The following is a 17,344-nucleotide window of genomic DNA, read 5'->3' as shown; positions in this document are numbered from 1 at the left end:
TGACCCAGTACAGTAATTCCTATATCCTTATAAGTTTTCTTTTCTTTTTTTTATTTTATTTATTTATTTATTTGGGCCCCGTCTTAGTTGCAGCAGGCAGGCTCCTTAGTTGCAGCATGCGAACTCTTAGGTGCAGCATGCATGTGGGATCTAGTTCCCTGACCAGGGATCGAACTCCGGCCCCCTGCCTTGGGAGCGTGGAGTCTTAACCACTGTGCCACCAGGGAAGTCCCTCCTTATAAGTTTTCTGAATCAATTATTCTGGGAATAATAATAATCATGGGACAATGGCAATAAGTGCTAAAGAAGATAAAGACAATGATTGTTCATTGTTATTATAGGATAGCCTTTCCCCCTAAAAAACTCAACCAAACATAACAGGGATTTATGATCTCAAGACTTCTGTGTGCAGCAAAGACCAACATACTTTACACTGTTGATTTAAAAAATGAAAAAAACAATGCAGACAAATGTGTGTGGTATGCTAGTATTTGTGTTAAAAAGAAGAAAAAACATTTGCTTGTGATATACAAAACATTTCTGTATGACTTCACAAGAAACTGGTAAAATGGATAGCCATTGGGAAAGGGAACTAAGTAGCTGGGGAAGAGAAGAGGAAAGTTTTTCATGATTAAACCTTATATACCTTTTATAATTTTTTTTGACCACACCTCGTGGCTTGTAGGATCTCAGTTCCCTGACCAGGGATTGAACCCGGGCCACGGCAGTGAAAGGGCCGAGTCCTAACCACTGGACAGCCAAGGAATTCCCCTTATATACCTTTTAAATTTGGACCATATAAGTATATTATTATGATTCAAAAATAAATGAGTATTTTTTAAATAAATAAAATAATGAGCTTTTATCCTCAGCGACAGAGGAAAGTCAAGCCTGAAGTCTAAGGGCATTAAGTAGCGCCACCATGGAGGGTGGAAGCTGCGGCAGCACCTGGAGGAGCTTCCTCAGAGATTCCCTTAGTCTGGCCACCCTGCCAGAGGCATTTCTAAGGAATCAGGACTCACAGTGATCAGCAGGGAGGAGAACAATGAGAAAAGCTTTCCAGCCTGAAATCAGCTGCTGTCCAGAGCTAGCACCTGGCAAGATACAACTCACTCTCCTGGGGGTCACATCTTTACTGGAAGGTAGGTGAGAATTCACACCTGTGACACCAAATCTCCTCTCTTGGTGTCTCTCTCTCCTATTCCTCTCTGATTCCACATTCCTCTGATCTTTGGCCACAGTGTTTGATTTTTGAGAAAAGAATGTTGAACAAGTCAAGCTCTTGTCATTCTGGGTCTGAACTCTCATTTGACTTGGAAGACTTATGCTTTCGTTTTTTCTTCTTTTTCTTTTCTTTCTTCTTTTTCTTATGCTTCTCTTTCTTCTTCTTTTTCTTGTGTTTCTCTTTACATTCTGAGGAACTGGAGCTGCTCCCATCTTCATCTGATGTTGAATCCTCCAGTAACTGTTTTAACTGTTGTATCCTAAACACATAAGATTGACCAAAGAAACATATTCAATGTAACTTAAAAAATTCCTTTAGATAAAAATATAAGAACAGTAGTGATGTCACAAATCATCACCTCATTAAAGACAGTACTTATTTTTATTTTTGCATGTTTTCCCCATTCTTGCCTACATCCACACCTATTTTACATGACTGTAACCAGTGTACAAGCCATTTTGTATTCTCAAGTTCATACTAGGCAATCTACCTCCTCAACAATTATAATTCAATATCACCAATTTGAAAAAAAAAAAAAAAACCTCTTGTTTTTTCACCCTATCTTTATTCATGTCTAAGAATAATTTTTAACAATAGCTCAAATCCTTAAAGCCGCTGGAGAAGATAAAGTAAACATACGAAAGAGAATCAATCATATAGCAGAACTAGATACCACAGTGTGGGTTGCCAACATCAACTATCAGTAACATGAGTGGGCTGGGCGAAGCCCACTGCTTTTTTTTTTTTTTAATAAATTTTAATAACAGTTCTTTTTTAAATTAATTAATTAATTTATTTTTGGCTGCATTGGGTCTTCGTTGCTGCGCACGGGCTTTCTCTAGTTGCAGAGAGAGGGGACTACTCTTTGTTGCGGTGCACGGGCTTCTCACTGCAGTGGCTTCTCTTGCTGCAGAGCACGGGCTCTAGGCGCGCGGGCTTCAGTAGTTGTGGTGCACAGACTTAGTTGCTCTGCGGCATGTGGAATCTTCCTGGACCAGGGATTGAACCCATGTCCCCTGCATCTTAACCACTGTGCCACCAGGGAAGTCCCAAAGCCCACTGCTTTAAGTTAACCCAAGTAGAACAGGCTGGCCTGCTCATTCCCCACATACTGGCCTTTTCAGGGATTACTCCTGCTCTCCTAACATTTCACAATTAAAATACCATATTTATTAAACCATTTCTCTAATATTGGAATGGTTGTTTCCAACTTTATATAATTTCGGACTTTAAGAGGATATTGTTATCATCAGGACAACCTCACCTTACATCCTTTTCATGTCTTTTATTCTCTCGTATGATGTCATACATGGGATCTTCATGTGCCTTAAGGGTGAGAAAAGGTTAAGGTTGGGTTAGGCTTCATGGGTTGTTAGTTAATTAAACATTAAATCCCTGTTACTAAAAGCCAGTTATTCTTTTCCAGTTTGGTTGTTCAAACGTTCTAATCCTTCCTAAGGGTCACCAGAACTGCAAACTCCCTGAAGCTGTGAAAAGCATTTTCCAATTAGAAAAATACAGAAGGGAATTCCCCAGTGGTTAGGACTCCAGGCTTTCATTGCGGAGGGCCTGGGGTCAACCCCTGATCAGGGAACTAGGATCCCACAAGCCACGCAGAGCGGTCAAAAAAAGAGGGACTTCCCTGGTGGTCTGGTGGGTAAGACTCCATACTCCCAATTCAGGGAGCCCAGGTTCAATCCCTGGTTGGGGAACTAGATCCCACGTGCATGCCGCAACTAAGACTCCGCATGCTGCAACAAAAGATCCTGCACACCACAACTGAAGATCCCGCACGCCACAACGAAGATCCCGTGTGCCGCAACTAAGACCCAGCGCAGCCAAAATAAATAAATAAATAAATAAATAAGTATTTTTAAAAAGAGAAAAATACAGTATATAATTTAAATATCTTTTTAAAAGACTTTTGAAGTTTTTTTTTTTTTTTAATTTTATTTATTTATTTATTTATGGCTGTGCTGGGTCTTCGTTTCTGTGCGAGGGCTTTCTCTAATTGCGGCAAGCGGGAGCCACTCTTCATCGCGGTGCGCAGGCCTCTCACTATCGCGGCCTCTCCTGTTGCGGAGCACAGGCTCCAGATGCGCAGGCTCAGCAATTGTGGCTCACGGGCCCAGCCGCTCCGCAGCATGCGGGATCCTCCCAGACCAGGGCCCGAACCCGTGTCCCCTGCATTGGCAGGCAGACTCCCAACCACTGCGCCACCAGGGAAGCCCCTAAATATCCTTTATAAAGAAATAAACCATGGCAGAATCATGAAAAACTATTCAAGGAAGAAATATTGAGGCAATTCTTTTTGTTCTATGTGGATACATGACCAAGAAATAGTATTAAGAAAAACAAGTGAATTATAAAATTATATATAACAATGAAACATTTATAGGTATGCAAAAATATATAAGTATCCCAAACAAAGTCTGGAAGTATACTGGAGGTATAGATAATTTTAAATGATTTGAATTTCTTAAAACTAAGAACACGTATGGGAAATGTTATGGTATGTGAATTATCTCATTTTAAAAAAGAATAAATGTTTATTACAGAAATTTTAGACATTATCAGAAAATTAAGTTTTTAAAAAATATCTACTACTTCACTACACTACCCAGGGATAACAGTAATATTAACATTCAGTCTCTCTTTTTCTTTTTCCTTTTTTTTTTTTGGCTGCGCCACGCAGCTTGTAGAATCTTAGTTCCCTGTCCAGGAATTGAACCTGCACCCACGGCAATGAGAGCGCCGAGTCCTAACCACTGGACCACCAGGGAATTCCCTGGCCTCTCTTTTTATTTATTGGACGCATTGGGTCTTTTGTATTTTTTTTTAAATTTATTTTTGGCTGCATCGGGTCTTCGTTGCTGCTTTCTCTAGTTGTGGCGAGCGGGGGCTACTCTTAACTGCGGTGCACGGGCTCTAGGCACTCGGGCTTCAGTAGTTGTGGCTCATGGGCTCTAGAGCACAGGCTCGGTAGTTGTGGCGCACGAGCTTAGCTGCTCCGCGGCATGTGGGATCTTCCCGGACCAGGGATTGAACCCGTGTCCCCTGCATTGGCAGGCGGATTCTTAACCACTGTGCCACCAGGGAAGTCCCGCATTGGCTCTTAGTTGCGGCACACAAGATCTTTGTTGAAGCATGCGGGATTTTCAGTTGCGGCATGCAGGATCTTTCGTTGTGGTGCATGGCCTTCTCTCTAGTGGTGGTGTGCAGGTTTTTCTCTCTCTAGTTGAGGCGTGTGGGCGCAGTTGCAGTGTGCAGGCTTAGTTGCCCTGTGGCATGTGGGATCTTAGCTCCCCGACCAGGGATTGAACCTGTGTCCCCTGCATTGGAAGGAGGATTCTTTACCACTGGACCACCAGGGAAGTCCCTGGTCTCTCTTTTTAAATCGTTATTCATAATTTATGAAAAATTATAATCATACCATTTATATATAAAACTCTATTACTTTTCACTTATGTTTTCATAAACATTTTCCCATGATATTACACATTCTTCTAAAACACAATTCCTAATGGCTAATTTCTGTTACAGTAATTTATGTTGATATGTTGGACTATTAAGGTGTTTCCTATTTTTCTTTAGCTCCCATTTTTCTAACCATATAAATAATAATGAAAGCTATCATACATACATAAACAGTTGTGTATATATTAATGTTCTCTTACATCCTTAAGGTACATTAAAGTGGGATTTCTGAGGCAAAATGAGTATGTTTAAAGTTTTTGAGATTTATCACCAAACTATGTTCTATAGTATCTGTAAAAATTGTCATTCCACCTAAAAGTAGAATGATTGATCCAAAATAAGTTATTTCAGATTATTAAAATGAAAACACAACATCTTAAAATGTGTTAAAAACTGGAGAATGGGGCTTCCCTGGTGACGCAGTGGTTAAGAATCCACCTGCCAACGCAGGAGACACAGGTTCGATCCCTGGTCTGGGAAGATCCCACATGCCGCAGAGCAACTAAGCCCACACACCACAGTTACTAAGCCTGCACTCGAGAGCCCGTGAGCCACAACTACTGAGGCTGCATGCTGCAACTACTGAAGCCCGTGTGCCTAGAGCCTGTGCTCTGCAACAAAGAGAAGCCACCGCAATAAGAAGCCTGCGCACTGCAACGAAGAGTAGCCCCCTGCTCACTGCATCTAGCGAAAGCCTGTGCACAGCAACGAAGACCCAACGCAGCCAAAAAATAAAATTAAAAAACAAAACAAAACAAAACAAAAACTGGAGAATGTTGACTCCAGTTTGATATATGTTGATAACCTCAGTACATCCAGACAGCTACATATTTCACTTGACAGAAGCAGTTACTGAATGGAGAATTTACACCCCTGGGAAGTGACTCTGTTAAAATAAGGTGAGGAAATGATAATTTTACTGTCATGTAAAGAGCAAATATAATTTATATATACACTTCTAGCTTATAGTTTAAAGACATATAATCTTCAGGTAAAGCCTGGAAAACTAAAACCCTCATTTTAGTTATGAAACATGATTTTTTTATACAATAAGTTAAAAAAAAGTGATTGAATAAATAACAATGTCTGCTTCAGAAAAAGAATCACTATTCCCAAGGTATAACATCTTAATAAGAAGTGTACAGGGGCTTCCCTGGTGGCGCAGTGGTTGAGAATCTGCTTGCCAATGCAGGGCACACGGGTTCGAGCCCTGGTCTGGGAGGATCCCACATGCCGCGGAGCAACTGGGCCTGTGAACCACAACTACTGAGCCTGCACATCTGGAGCCTGTGCTCCCCAACAAGAGAGGCCACGACAGTGAGAGGCCCGCACACTGCGATGAAGAGTGGCCCCCGCTCGCTGCAACTAGAGAAAGCCCTCGCACAGAAATGAAGACCCAACACAGCCAAATAAATAAATAAAATAAATTAAAAAAAAAAAAAAAAAAAAAGAAGTGTACAAATAACACCTTAATAAGAAGTTTTTTGTTAAGAACTAATCTGTCACACAAATGTACAGGCATGCCTCATTTTACTGCACTTCACTTTACTGCACTTGGCAGATACTGCGTTTTTTACAAGTTGAAGGTTTGTGGCAACTCTGTGTTGAGCAAGTATATCAGCATCATTTTTCCAACAGTATTTGCTCACACCATGTCACTGTGTCACATTTTGGTAATTCTCACAATATTTCAAACTTTTCATTATTATTACATTTGTTAGGGCGATCTGTGATCAGTGATCTTTGATGTTAGTACTACAACTCTCTGAAGGCTCAGATGATGGTTAGCGTTTTTTAGCAAGAAAATATTTTAAATTAAGTTATGTAATTTGTTTTTTTAGACAGAATGCTATTGCATACTTAACAGAATACAGTATAGAGTTAACATGACTTTTATATGTGTTGGGAAATTTTAAAATTCATGTCATTCACTATATTGTGATATTTGCTTTATTGAGGTTCTAGATATTGCTAGAACCAAACCTGCAACATCTCTGAGGTATGCCTGTAATTTAACACAAATGTAGTTAACACCCGATACTTTGGCCAAATGACTTCTGGGAATGTATTTTGTGTGAATTTGCAGTTCACTGTTAGTACCTAATCATCTGATATTCACTATCTCTGATAAATGTAAATTGATATGGTAGGGTTCTACTTACTACTATGAACTGTTCTAACTTTTGGTTGCCTTTGATAAAAAAAGGGCATTCTTTGTCGCCTGTTCGGTGACCATATCGTTTACAGCGCCAACCTGAAAACAAAGAAAAGAGGAAATATTTCTGTAAGATAACACAGTTTCCTTTAATGAAGACAAAGGATCAGTAGATCATATTAGTTTTTCTTCATTAAACTCCAATTCTAAAAGCAAATGCAATCAGTGAATGAACCATGTAAGATCCTAAAAAACAAAGGGAAACTACAGATTTTCCTTGAGTTATGATGGGGTTACATCCTAATAAACCCATCCTAAGTTGAAAATACTGTAAGTTGAAAATACACTTAATACACCTAAACTACTGAACACCATAGCTTAGCCTAGCCTACCTTAAATGCACTCAGAACACCTACATTAGCCTACAACTGGGCAAAATCATCTAACACAAAGCCTGTTTTGTAATCAAGTGTTGAATTTCTCATGTAATTTATTGAATACTGTACTGAAAGTGAAAAACAAAATGGTTGTATGGGCAGATAATTTTGAGAGCTGGATCTCAGGAAACCATTGAAAAACAATGAAGTTTGGGGGTTCTCTGTTGACTGCCTCTGAGCTGTCCCTGTCTTTATCTCTCCCAACATTTAAAGTTCAGGAAAGGAGGATAACATTCCTTCAAACCAATGTCTTTCTTTGTGTTCAAAACCCTCTTACCTTTAAAGGAAAGGTGATCCTTACTGTTCAAAATGTGGTCCATGTCAACAACACATGGGAGATTGGTAGAAATGCACAGTATTAGGCCTATCCCAGAAACACTGACACATACTTGGAGTTCAAAAGACTTATTGGTGATGTGTAGACATATTAAAGTTTGAGAACCACTGTTCTAGATAATACTACAATCACTAAAATCAATGAAAGTATGCATATGTATATATATATATGTTGTTTGGAATGAGTCCAAATTTTGTGGTGCCTGAGCTTAAATTATTTGGTGGGGGTGGGGATGGAAGGGGCTCTTCAGGAAAAACAAAAATCTTGCCTTGGCAAATTTTACAAAATCATATGACCATAATCAACACATCACTATGGTTCCTGCAGGTCTTTGAAAGACACAAGTGAGGGGCCCTGAAACTTAAGCTTCATTTACTTCTTGGTAAAACTGGATCTGGTCCCAACCCAAACTTTTATTTTCCAAGTCAATGCAAATAACTATAAAATACTAAGTGAAATGCAACTAACCACCCCATCAAACAGAGCAGTGGTTTTCAAACTTTAAAAAAAAGCCACAGACTTCTGGGTAAAGATGACAGACTAAACACATTCGTCTCCTTTCATTTCCTTCCTGAGATTCTATAAAAATGACAATGAAGAGAATTCTTTTCAAAAGGAATAATCCAGTAAGTATTTCAAGAAGGGCCAAGTAACAACCTCCATAAATCTGTTCCTCCATAGAAGCACTGGAAATAGTTGCAAACTTTTCCAAATCAAGTTATCTGAAACCTTGAAAATTAACCAAAGGCTTGCCACAATCTAAAGAGTATTAATTAAAGAAACCCTACTGAGCCTTGGTAAGAACAGCAGGATTTCTGGCGTTTTAACTGGGCTAACTCCCAACCCCTACTTCCACAACAGTCTTAAAAACAAGCAGCCATGCAACCATGACAGCTGTGAAAAGCAGCAGTGTCACACCCACTGAAGAGGGAAGACTGGATTTTGAGCACCTCAAAAAGCCCTGACTTCAGAGCACAGAGCCACGCTGGCAGGGTATTGTTGCTATCTGACTAGTCATGTAGTTTGCTCTACAGAAAAAGCCCTACCCCAGGATATTTGTCAAAAATAGTCACTTGCAATTGTTTAACATCACAGCTTATTATGGCTGTGATATCACTGGGTAAATAAGAGCCCAGCCAAAAGTTTAAAAGGAAGATCTGGGGAATGAGATGTCCATAGAGGGCTCTCAAAAATTCTGACATAATTCTGGGAAGCTAGAAGACTATATACATGTGTAAGGCTGTGTGCATGCATAGTAAAGGCCTGAGAAGGCCTTTTTTTTTCACTTCTGACTCACTGTTAAGGCTCTGTGCAAGCAGGCACTAAAGGCTAAGGCAGACATGTAAACCAAACCACATGAGCATTTGAGGCTTGTCTTAAGACACACATATAACCTCTTGGCAAAGGGGAGAAGGCTTCTTAGATCAATGCATTTAAGGAAATCTCTGTTGTATTATTAGCTGACCTCTAAGCTAACAGAGGAGACTTCAGTGGCCATACACTACAGGGAATACAGACTTACAGAATTAGTCCAGGAAAGTCACTAAAAATACAAAAAGGAACAATAAAACCTGGGTAGAAGGGAGAATCTGATTTCCAGACCACCTTATATTATCTAAAATGGGCAGTTTTCACCAAAAAATTGCAAAACACACAAAGCAACAGCAAGTCCAGATACTGGACTTACTAGACAGAGACTTTAAATCAGCTATTATAAATAAGTTCAAAGAACTAAAGGAAGTTATGTCTAAAGAATTAAAGAAAAGTATGAAAGTGATGTCATAACAGATGGAGATTATTAATAAAGGGATACAAATTATAAAAATTAATAAAAAAGAAATTCTGGAGTTGAAAAGCACAATAATCAAACTGAAAAATTAACTGGAAGTTCTTAACAGCAGATTTAAGATGGCAGAACAAAGAATAAGCAAACCTGAAGATAGGTAACAACTGAGATTATCCAGTCTGAGGAACAGAAAGAAAAAAGAATGAAGAAAACTGGCCAGTCTCAGAGACCTGTGGGATACCATCAAGATTCACAGCATACGCATAAAGAGAATCTCAGAAAGAAAGGAGTGCTAGAGAGTGTAGAATGTTTGAAAAAATAATGGCCAAAAACTTCCCCAATTTGATGAAAAACATTAATCTACAAATCCACGAAGCTCAATGAACTCCAAGTAGAATGAGTTCAAAGAGATCCATCATAGGCAAACTGTTAAAAAGCCAAAGATAACAAGAAAATTTTAAAAGCAATGAAAGAAAAACTACTCATCACATATAAACAATCCTCAATGAGATTATCAGATGACTTCTTATCACAAACCATGGAGACCAGAAGGCAGTAGAATAACATATTCAAAGTGCTGAAAGAAAGACTATTAAGCAAGAATTCTATAGCCAGCAAAATTATCCTTCAGAAATAAAAGGGGACTTAAAGTTCAGATAAACAAAATCTGGAAATTTATTGCTAATGGACTTGCCCTACAAAAAATAACAAAGCTGAAATGATGAAAGAATACTAGGCAGTTACTCAAATCCACAGGAAATACACAGCACCAGTAAAGGTAACTACATACATAATTATAAAAGACAGTATAAATAATTTTTTCTAATTCTTTTATTCTCCTATCTCATTTTAAAACAACTACATAGAGAAGTAATTATAAAACAGTGATGATGAGCTTATAATATATAAAAATAATTTGTATGACAATATTACCACAAAGGAGGGGGAGAGAATGGAGCTGTATAGGAACAAAGTTTCTGTATTCTATTGAAATTACATTAGCATTAATCTGAATGAAAACCAAAAGGCAGGTATTGGCAGAATGGATAAAAAAATGTTTTCCAAGTACAACAGACAAACTTTAGATTCAAAGACAAAATTAAATTGAAAGTAAGAGGATGAAAAGAGATACAAATAAAGCAGTGTTTACAGGAAATTTATAGCTTTAAATACCAATATTAGAAAAGAACAAAGATCTCAAATAAATAATCTAAAGTTCAGTTTAAAAATCTAACTGAAAGAGAGCTGGAGTGGCTATACTAATATTAGAGAAAACAGACTCAAAGGCAAAAATTGTTACAAGAGACAAATATTGACATTTTATAATGATATAAGGGTCAATCCATCAAGAGGATATAACACTTATAAACATATATGCACCTAACAACAGAGTTCCAAATAGATGCAGCAAAAATGGACAGAACTGAAAGGAAAACTAGACAATGCAACAATAATAGAGACTTCAATATTCCACAATGGATAAAACAACTAGAGAGAATATCAACAATGAAATACAAGACTTCAACAATACTATAAACCAGCTAGACCTCACAGATATCTGTAGAACATCTGACCACCCCAAAAGAGCAGAATACACACTTTTGAATCCCACATGGAACATTATCCAGAATAGAGCATAGGCTAGGCTATAAAACAAGAATTAATAAATTTAAAAGGATTCAAACCTGGACTTCCCTGGTGGCGCAGTGGTTAAGACTCCGCGCTCCCAATTCAGGGGGCCCGGGTTCGATCCCTGGTCAGGGAACTAGATCCCACATGCATGCCACAACTAAGGAGCCTGCAAGCCACAACTAAGGAGCCCATGTGCTGCAACTAAGGAGCAGGCATGCCGCAACTAAAGGAGCTGGTGAGCCACAACTAAGGAGCCCGCCTGCTGCAACTAAGACCCGGCACAACCAAATAAGTAAATAAAATAAATACTTAAAAATAAAATAAAATAAGGATTCAAACCATACAAAGTATGTTTTCCAACCACAAAGAAGACAAATTAGAAAGCAATGATAGCAAGAAACTTCGGGAATCTACAAATATGTAGAAATTAAACAACACATATCTAAACAACCCATGGGTCAAAGAAGAAATTTCAAGGAAAATCAGCAAGTATTTTGATTTGAACGAAAATTAAACATAACATGTGAGATGCAGATAAAGCAGTGCTTAGAGGGAAACGTAGAGCTTTAAATGACTATATTAGAAAAGAATGGGGCTTCCCTGGTGGCGCAGTGGTTGAGAATCTGCCTGTCAATGCAGGGGACACGGGTTCGAGCCCTGGTCTGGGAAGATCCCACATGCCGCGGAGCAACTAGGTCCGTGAGCCACAACTACTGAGCCTGTGTGTCTGGAGCCTGTGCTCCGCAACAAGAGAGGCCATGATAGTGAGAGGCCCACGCACTGCGATGAAGAGTGGCCCCCGCTTGCTGCAACTAGAGAAAGCCCTCGCACAGAAACAAAGACCCAACACAGCCAAAAATAAATATAAAAATAAATAAATTAATTTAAAAAAAAGACCTAAAGAAGAAATACATGGCGAATATCTTTAAAAAAAAAAAAAAGAAGAGAATGAAGCTCTCAAATCAATAATCTCAGGTTCAATTAAAAAATCCAGAAAACAAAGAGCAACCCAAACCAAAGGCAAGCAGAAGGAGGAAATAATAATAATGAACTACTGGCATTACTGGCACGTGCTATGCCATAGATGAACCTCAAAAATATTATGCTTAAAGAAAGAAGCCGGGGGCTTCATGCGGCAATGAAGATCCCGCGTGTGGCAACGAAGATCCTGGGTGCTGCAACTAAGACCCAGCACAGCCAAATAAATAAATAAATATTTTTAAAAAATACTAAATGCTAAATGAAGAGCAGACACCAGAAAATTGAATTCTAAGCCACCAGAGGGGAGAACGGAGAATCAGCACAATTTCTATTTGCAGAACCTCCAAAGAGCTTAGGAATTGAGCTCTGAGCACCAGATACCTCTGAAAGTAAAGGTAAAGGAGGAGCTGAAATAAGGAGGATTGATGAAAAGTCCAAGGGCAACTCTTACGAGCCCCGGTGGAAGGAAGTTTATTGTCTGAAAAAGGTAAAGCATAGATCTCTGGCAAAATGACATCAGATACATGTGAAGGCAAGGTGCCACTGTAAATATAGAAGATTACATGAACAAATAAAAAGTAAATGGCAAGATTTCCCAGCCTTCTTGCTCCAATCAGATCCCACAACACTAGCAGCTTGGCCTTCACCCTCCAGGGAGGAGCCTTCTTCTCTAGGAAAATATAACCCACCCCAAGAAGAAAAACCTACAGGTACTAACCTCACAACTTCCCAACTGACAGGACTAGAAAGATCACCCTCCAGTGAAACTCAGCAAGCCCCACTCACACACTTAGAGCTCCTAATCCACTTTTTATCTCCCAATGATGAGCAATAACTGTGGTTGCCAGTCTCAAAGATGGACCCCAAAATCCCTGACTTCTAAAAAGCATGCCCTCATGTATTCCCTGCCACCCTGAATAAGGCTAACTGTTGTAACCTAGGTACTGGAAAAAGGATGATGTGTGAATGGAGGCAAAGAGACTGCAAATCGTTATTTTAATTATGTGCGTGAAGAATCTTTGTACAAACAAATGTCTTTAAAGACAGCTGTATCCCTTTTTCAAACGCCGTCTTACGCTGGATGAAGGTGCTGCTGCTCTGGTGCGGTGGAGGGTGTGCACACAGAGCTCTACCTGTTCCAGACCCGCCCTCTGTGGCCCAGAGCTCCTCTCAGGTTACCTGGATAAAACCTCAACACCTCTGATGAGGATGATTGACTGAGGCAAGACACAAGGGACCACCCTCCAATGCATCCCTTGTCCTCCATGGCATTTCTACATGGAATATCCTTTCTGTTACAGGAATATTACTGAAGCGTATACTCCGCAGGCAGCTACGGCCCTGTGGAAGACCATTACCCTTACAGCCAGAAGCCCTGGAGTCAAAGCACTGCTCTGCCTCTTACCCCAGAACACTTAATAACATATGCAAGGCGGCTTCCTCATCTATACCACAAGGATCATGCCCTGACTTTAGCAGGGCTGTGGTGAGAATGAATCAAAAGAAGTGAACTTGTTTGTAAACGGTGGTCTATAACTTGCATGTATTGAGGGTGTTACTTGAAACCCTTCCACACTCACACTGCATGACTTTGACTTCTTTCCCCAGTGGCATCCAAAGTCCTTTGGTTGGTGCGTGGGCCAGAAATTCCCTGGCATGTTCATTGCCTGGGACATCTGGTATACAGTCTTCTGGCTTAGTCTCATCTTCCTGAAAAAGGAAACAGTGTGTAAGCTATGTGGCAAAAAAGCACCGGAACTCTCTCCCACCTGTTTGAGAACACAGCACTGCCTGGCTTTCTCATGGGCTGGAGATCCCAATGTCATCATGAGTTACCCTCTGAAGAGCTAGAAAGAAAGACAAATCATAACTGACAGAAAAAACGGAAGTAACTATACTAGAAGAGCTAGCTATGCCACAAAAACAAAGTAGCTGTTCTTAGAGAAAAGTTACTAGTGTTTACATAGGATTGATCTGTGAGCCCCAAATTCTGATTCTAGATCACAAAAATTAGATTCTAAGATCACAAAAGGTTTTCTGCTAACTTAAAAGCTTTGTGGAATGAGGCAGAATATAGAGTTAAACAAGTGAGGTTTCCTGGAATAATAAGAACAATGTGTTAGAGTAAAATAGATTATTAGACCTTGAAGGCCACTGTCATGTTTTATAATCTCATACATGCCGTATTTGTGAGATGTATTTTCATTACCAAATAACTGCACTATATAATTAAGGTGCTGTTTTTTTACCTTATGATTTTTTCAAGTTTCCACGAATATTAAATTTATAATGGAAGAATGTTTTCTAAAAATCTTTTTTTTAAGTTGAAAGTTACCAAACAGAAAAGGTTACTTTGGCCTTAAGTCCTCTAAGTCTCACTCCTGCAGAAAGACACTGACACTGTGGCCAGGGTGCTGGAGGAGGGACTCCTGCAACAGGCAGGGCTGGACTGGACGAGCTTCACGTCTCCTCAGAGTCCAGTGTTCTCTGAGCTGATGACATTCAAGAAATCAGCACCGGGAGGGTCAGAGAAGGAACATGGGGCAGGAGAGCTTTGAGGAGATGCAGTCACAAGTGAGACAGAAAGAATGGGAGTGAGTGCTGAGGAACACTCGGGGGGGCCTGCAGTGGTTTCTTAGGGGACAGACACAAGGCTGATTAAATTTCTACAAAGGCACAGGCTGTGACAAAGCCCAAAGTGCATGAACCGACTGCCATCTGCAGGGAAGACACAGAACTATCACAAAAGGAGGTTCAAACCTTATGCAGCTGTTTTTCATAACAAGTGACTGAGTCTGAGCACTGAGTCAAATCTGTCTCAGGGAAAAACCAAAAGTACAAACTTCACACTGACCTTGATAAGTCCAGGAGGAGGTTTTTCATAACTAGAAAGGAAGAAAACACTGGTCATCAACCATGTTCATAGGAACGTAACACATCTCAATCAGCAAAAGGCAACTGCAGACCAAAATGAAAAGGCTTTTTTTTTTTTAGTAAAAACTTAAAACTACATTATAACTAAAACAGTTAATAAAATATGCCGTCAGAAGTCCTATACAAATAAACTGATGCTATTCCACATCCTGCTCGATGTAGAACTTAAATGCACTGAAATCATAACTTGGTGTCTTGGCACAACGATTTTATTTTTGGAAGAAGGGAAAGCAAGAGATTGCAGGGAAAATGTGAGGTAAGAAGAGCCTTGAGGGCCTCCCTGGTGGCGCAGGGGTTAAGAATCCGCCTGCCAATGCAGGGGACACGGGTTTGAGCGCTGGTCCGGGAAGATCCCACATGCTGTGGAGCAACTAAGCCCGTGTGCCACAACTACTGAGCCCGCGTGCCTAGAGCCTGTGCTCCGCAACAAGAGAAGCCACCGCAACGAGAAGCCCGCGCACCGCAACGAAGAGTAGCCCCTGCTCGCCGCAACTAGAGAAAGCCTGCGTACAGCAACTAAGACCCAACACAGCCCAAAAAAAAAAAAAAAGTTATAACAATGTTAACACTGACATTGATTAGGAAAGTTATTATGATGGAGCTATATTGGAAGGATGGAAACAAGAAGGGCAAGTAAGAGAACTAAATCTTTATCTACTATGACAAGAAGTTAACAGATGTCTAAAACTGTTGAGTCAACAAAAACAGTATAAGCATATAATTTAGAAATGTGCAGTTAAATCCAAGAAGTAAAAACTAAAAGAGTCTGCACATGGAAGGCTTGGCCTTGTTAGGAGGGAAGGGGGTGGAGGGTTGTGCAGGCTACTCTGGGGGGTAAATGAGGAGTTGGGCAGCCCACCGCTATTTTTTGTAGCATTTTTAGTACTATTTGAGTTTTTAAGCCATATACAAGTATTACTCTGGTATGAATTAAACTTAATTAAAATCAAACAAAACCCTGAACTAGAAAAAGCAAATATGTCCATAGCCTAGCCAGTTTCAAATCTGTGAAACTGGAAAAATCCCACTGGTCTGAGAATCACACTCCTGAATTCTGCTGTAATTCTGTTGGCTAACCAGGTCAGTGGCTTAACCACTGAGCCTCCATTTTCTCATCTACAAAACGTTAGCAACTTTCTCTTGTCTGTGAAAAAGCTCTGTGAGCTACAAAATAAACATATAGTATTAACTACCTGGCATCCTACAGTTAAAGATACAGAAGGCTGGTGGGGCTAAGCCCTGCCTGAGCCCAGAGTGCCTCGAACGCGCCAGGACTGTGGATGCCAGCAACGCGGCACCTGTATCCAAACCACGGCCCACTGACGTGAGATTCAGCTCAAGAGCCACACTGAAAAGAGCAGGCCAGGCTCCAAGCAAGCATGCACTTTGTATCAAAGCTCCCAGAAGGTTAATGAGGGCCTTTCCTTACACGACCGTCTCAGCAATCATGAGAAGGTAGGTAATGGGAAGTGCCTAAAACAGAAATAATTCAGATAACTCAGTGAACACCAAATTTAGTAAAGTCAGACTTCTAAAGCTGATTACAGAACGACAGAAACACAGAAAAGAACCGCAAGGGTCATTAATCCAACCTTCCATCTGATGTTTAAGTCTCCTTTACAACCAACCCTTCTCTCGGGTTATCTGGACTCTCTCCAACCCCGGGTAGCTGGGGGAGTACAGTGCCTCCTAGGTCAGGCCACGCTGACCAGCAAGAATCTATGACTCTGGCCCTAATTCTTCTTGTTGAGCTGGAACTTGCCTCTTTGTAGCTTCCACCCTTAACCCTGGTAAAAAAAAAAACCAAAATCCTGGGGACGACAGAGAAGTCCACGCTCTCTTCTACCTGACAGCTCCTCCCGCAGAGTCAGGGACCAGGCCCTCACGCCATGTTTATTCTTCCCTTCCTCACCGCGCACTCATGTTACGGGACTGGGCTTTTTCTTCCCTAGTTAACAGCACTAGATGAAAAGAATGGGATTTACCCAGTTCAGAGCGAGCCCCTTGAACTGAGAAACGGGAAAGGACCCAAGGCGCAGCCGCACTTCTCCTGTATTCAAATCCTGACCGACACTGACGTCGCCGCGCGAGGAATAAAACCGTCGTTTCCGGCGGGGAGGCGTCCGCCCGCCGCCGCCTCGAGCGCCCGGGACGAGCCTGGGGATGGTAGCCTCCCCGCTCTTCCTCCAGCGGCTGAGAGTCCAGCGTCCCGCAGCCCGGGATCAAAACCCGCACCCGGCTCGCTGGGGTCCGACGGGCCCACCTGCCCACTCGCAGGTCTCCGACCCCAGGCGGGCCCGGCCGCGCGACCCCGGGCCCCCGACCCCATTCCTCACATTAGTCGGGGGCGGGCGTGACGGACTCACAAGGACTCCAGGTG

The 17,344-nt window shown here is 40.9% G+C and overlaps 1 protein-coding gene across 1 annotated transcript; it reads right to left on the bottom strand.

Annotated features, from left to right (window-relative positions):
• Positions 1 to 471: 471 nt before the first annotated feature.
• Positions 472 to 17,344, bottom strand: LOC103013978 (retinitis pigmentosa 9 protein-like; the record flags this gene model as incomplete). Its single annotated transcript, XM_057549648.1, has 6 exons — positions 472 to 1,484; positions 2,490 to 2,551; positions 6,865 to 6,956; positions 13,611 to 13,740; positions 14,885 to 14,915; positions 17,331 to 17,344. Coding segments are annotated over 6 exons (528 nt in total), but the record flags the coding sequence as incomplete, so codon positions are not given.

The sequence above is a fragment of the Balaenoptera acutorostrata genome, chromosome 7 (genome assembly GCF_949987535.1).
Source record: "Balaenoptera acutorostrata chromosome 7, mBalAcu1.1, whole genome shotgun sequence".
NCBI classification, from domain to species: domain Eukaryota; kingdom Metazoa; phylum Chordata; class Mammalia; order Artiodactyla; family Balaenopteridae; genus Balaenoptera; species Balaenoptera acutorostrata.
The sequence above is the reverse complement of the archived record's forward strand: the minus strand, read 5'-3'. Positions and strand labels throughout refer to the sequence as shown.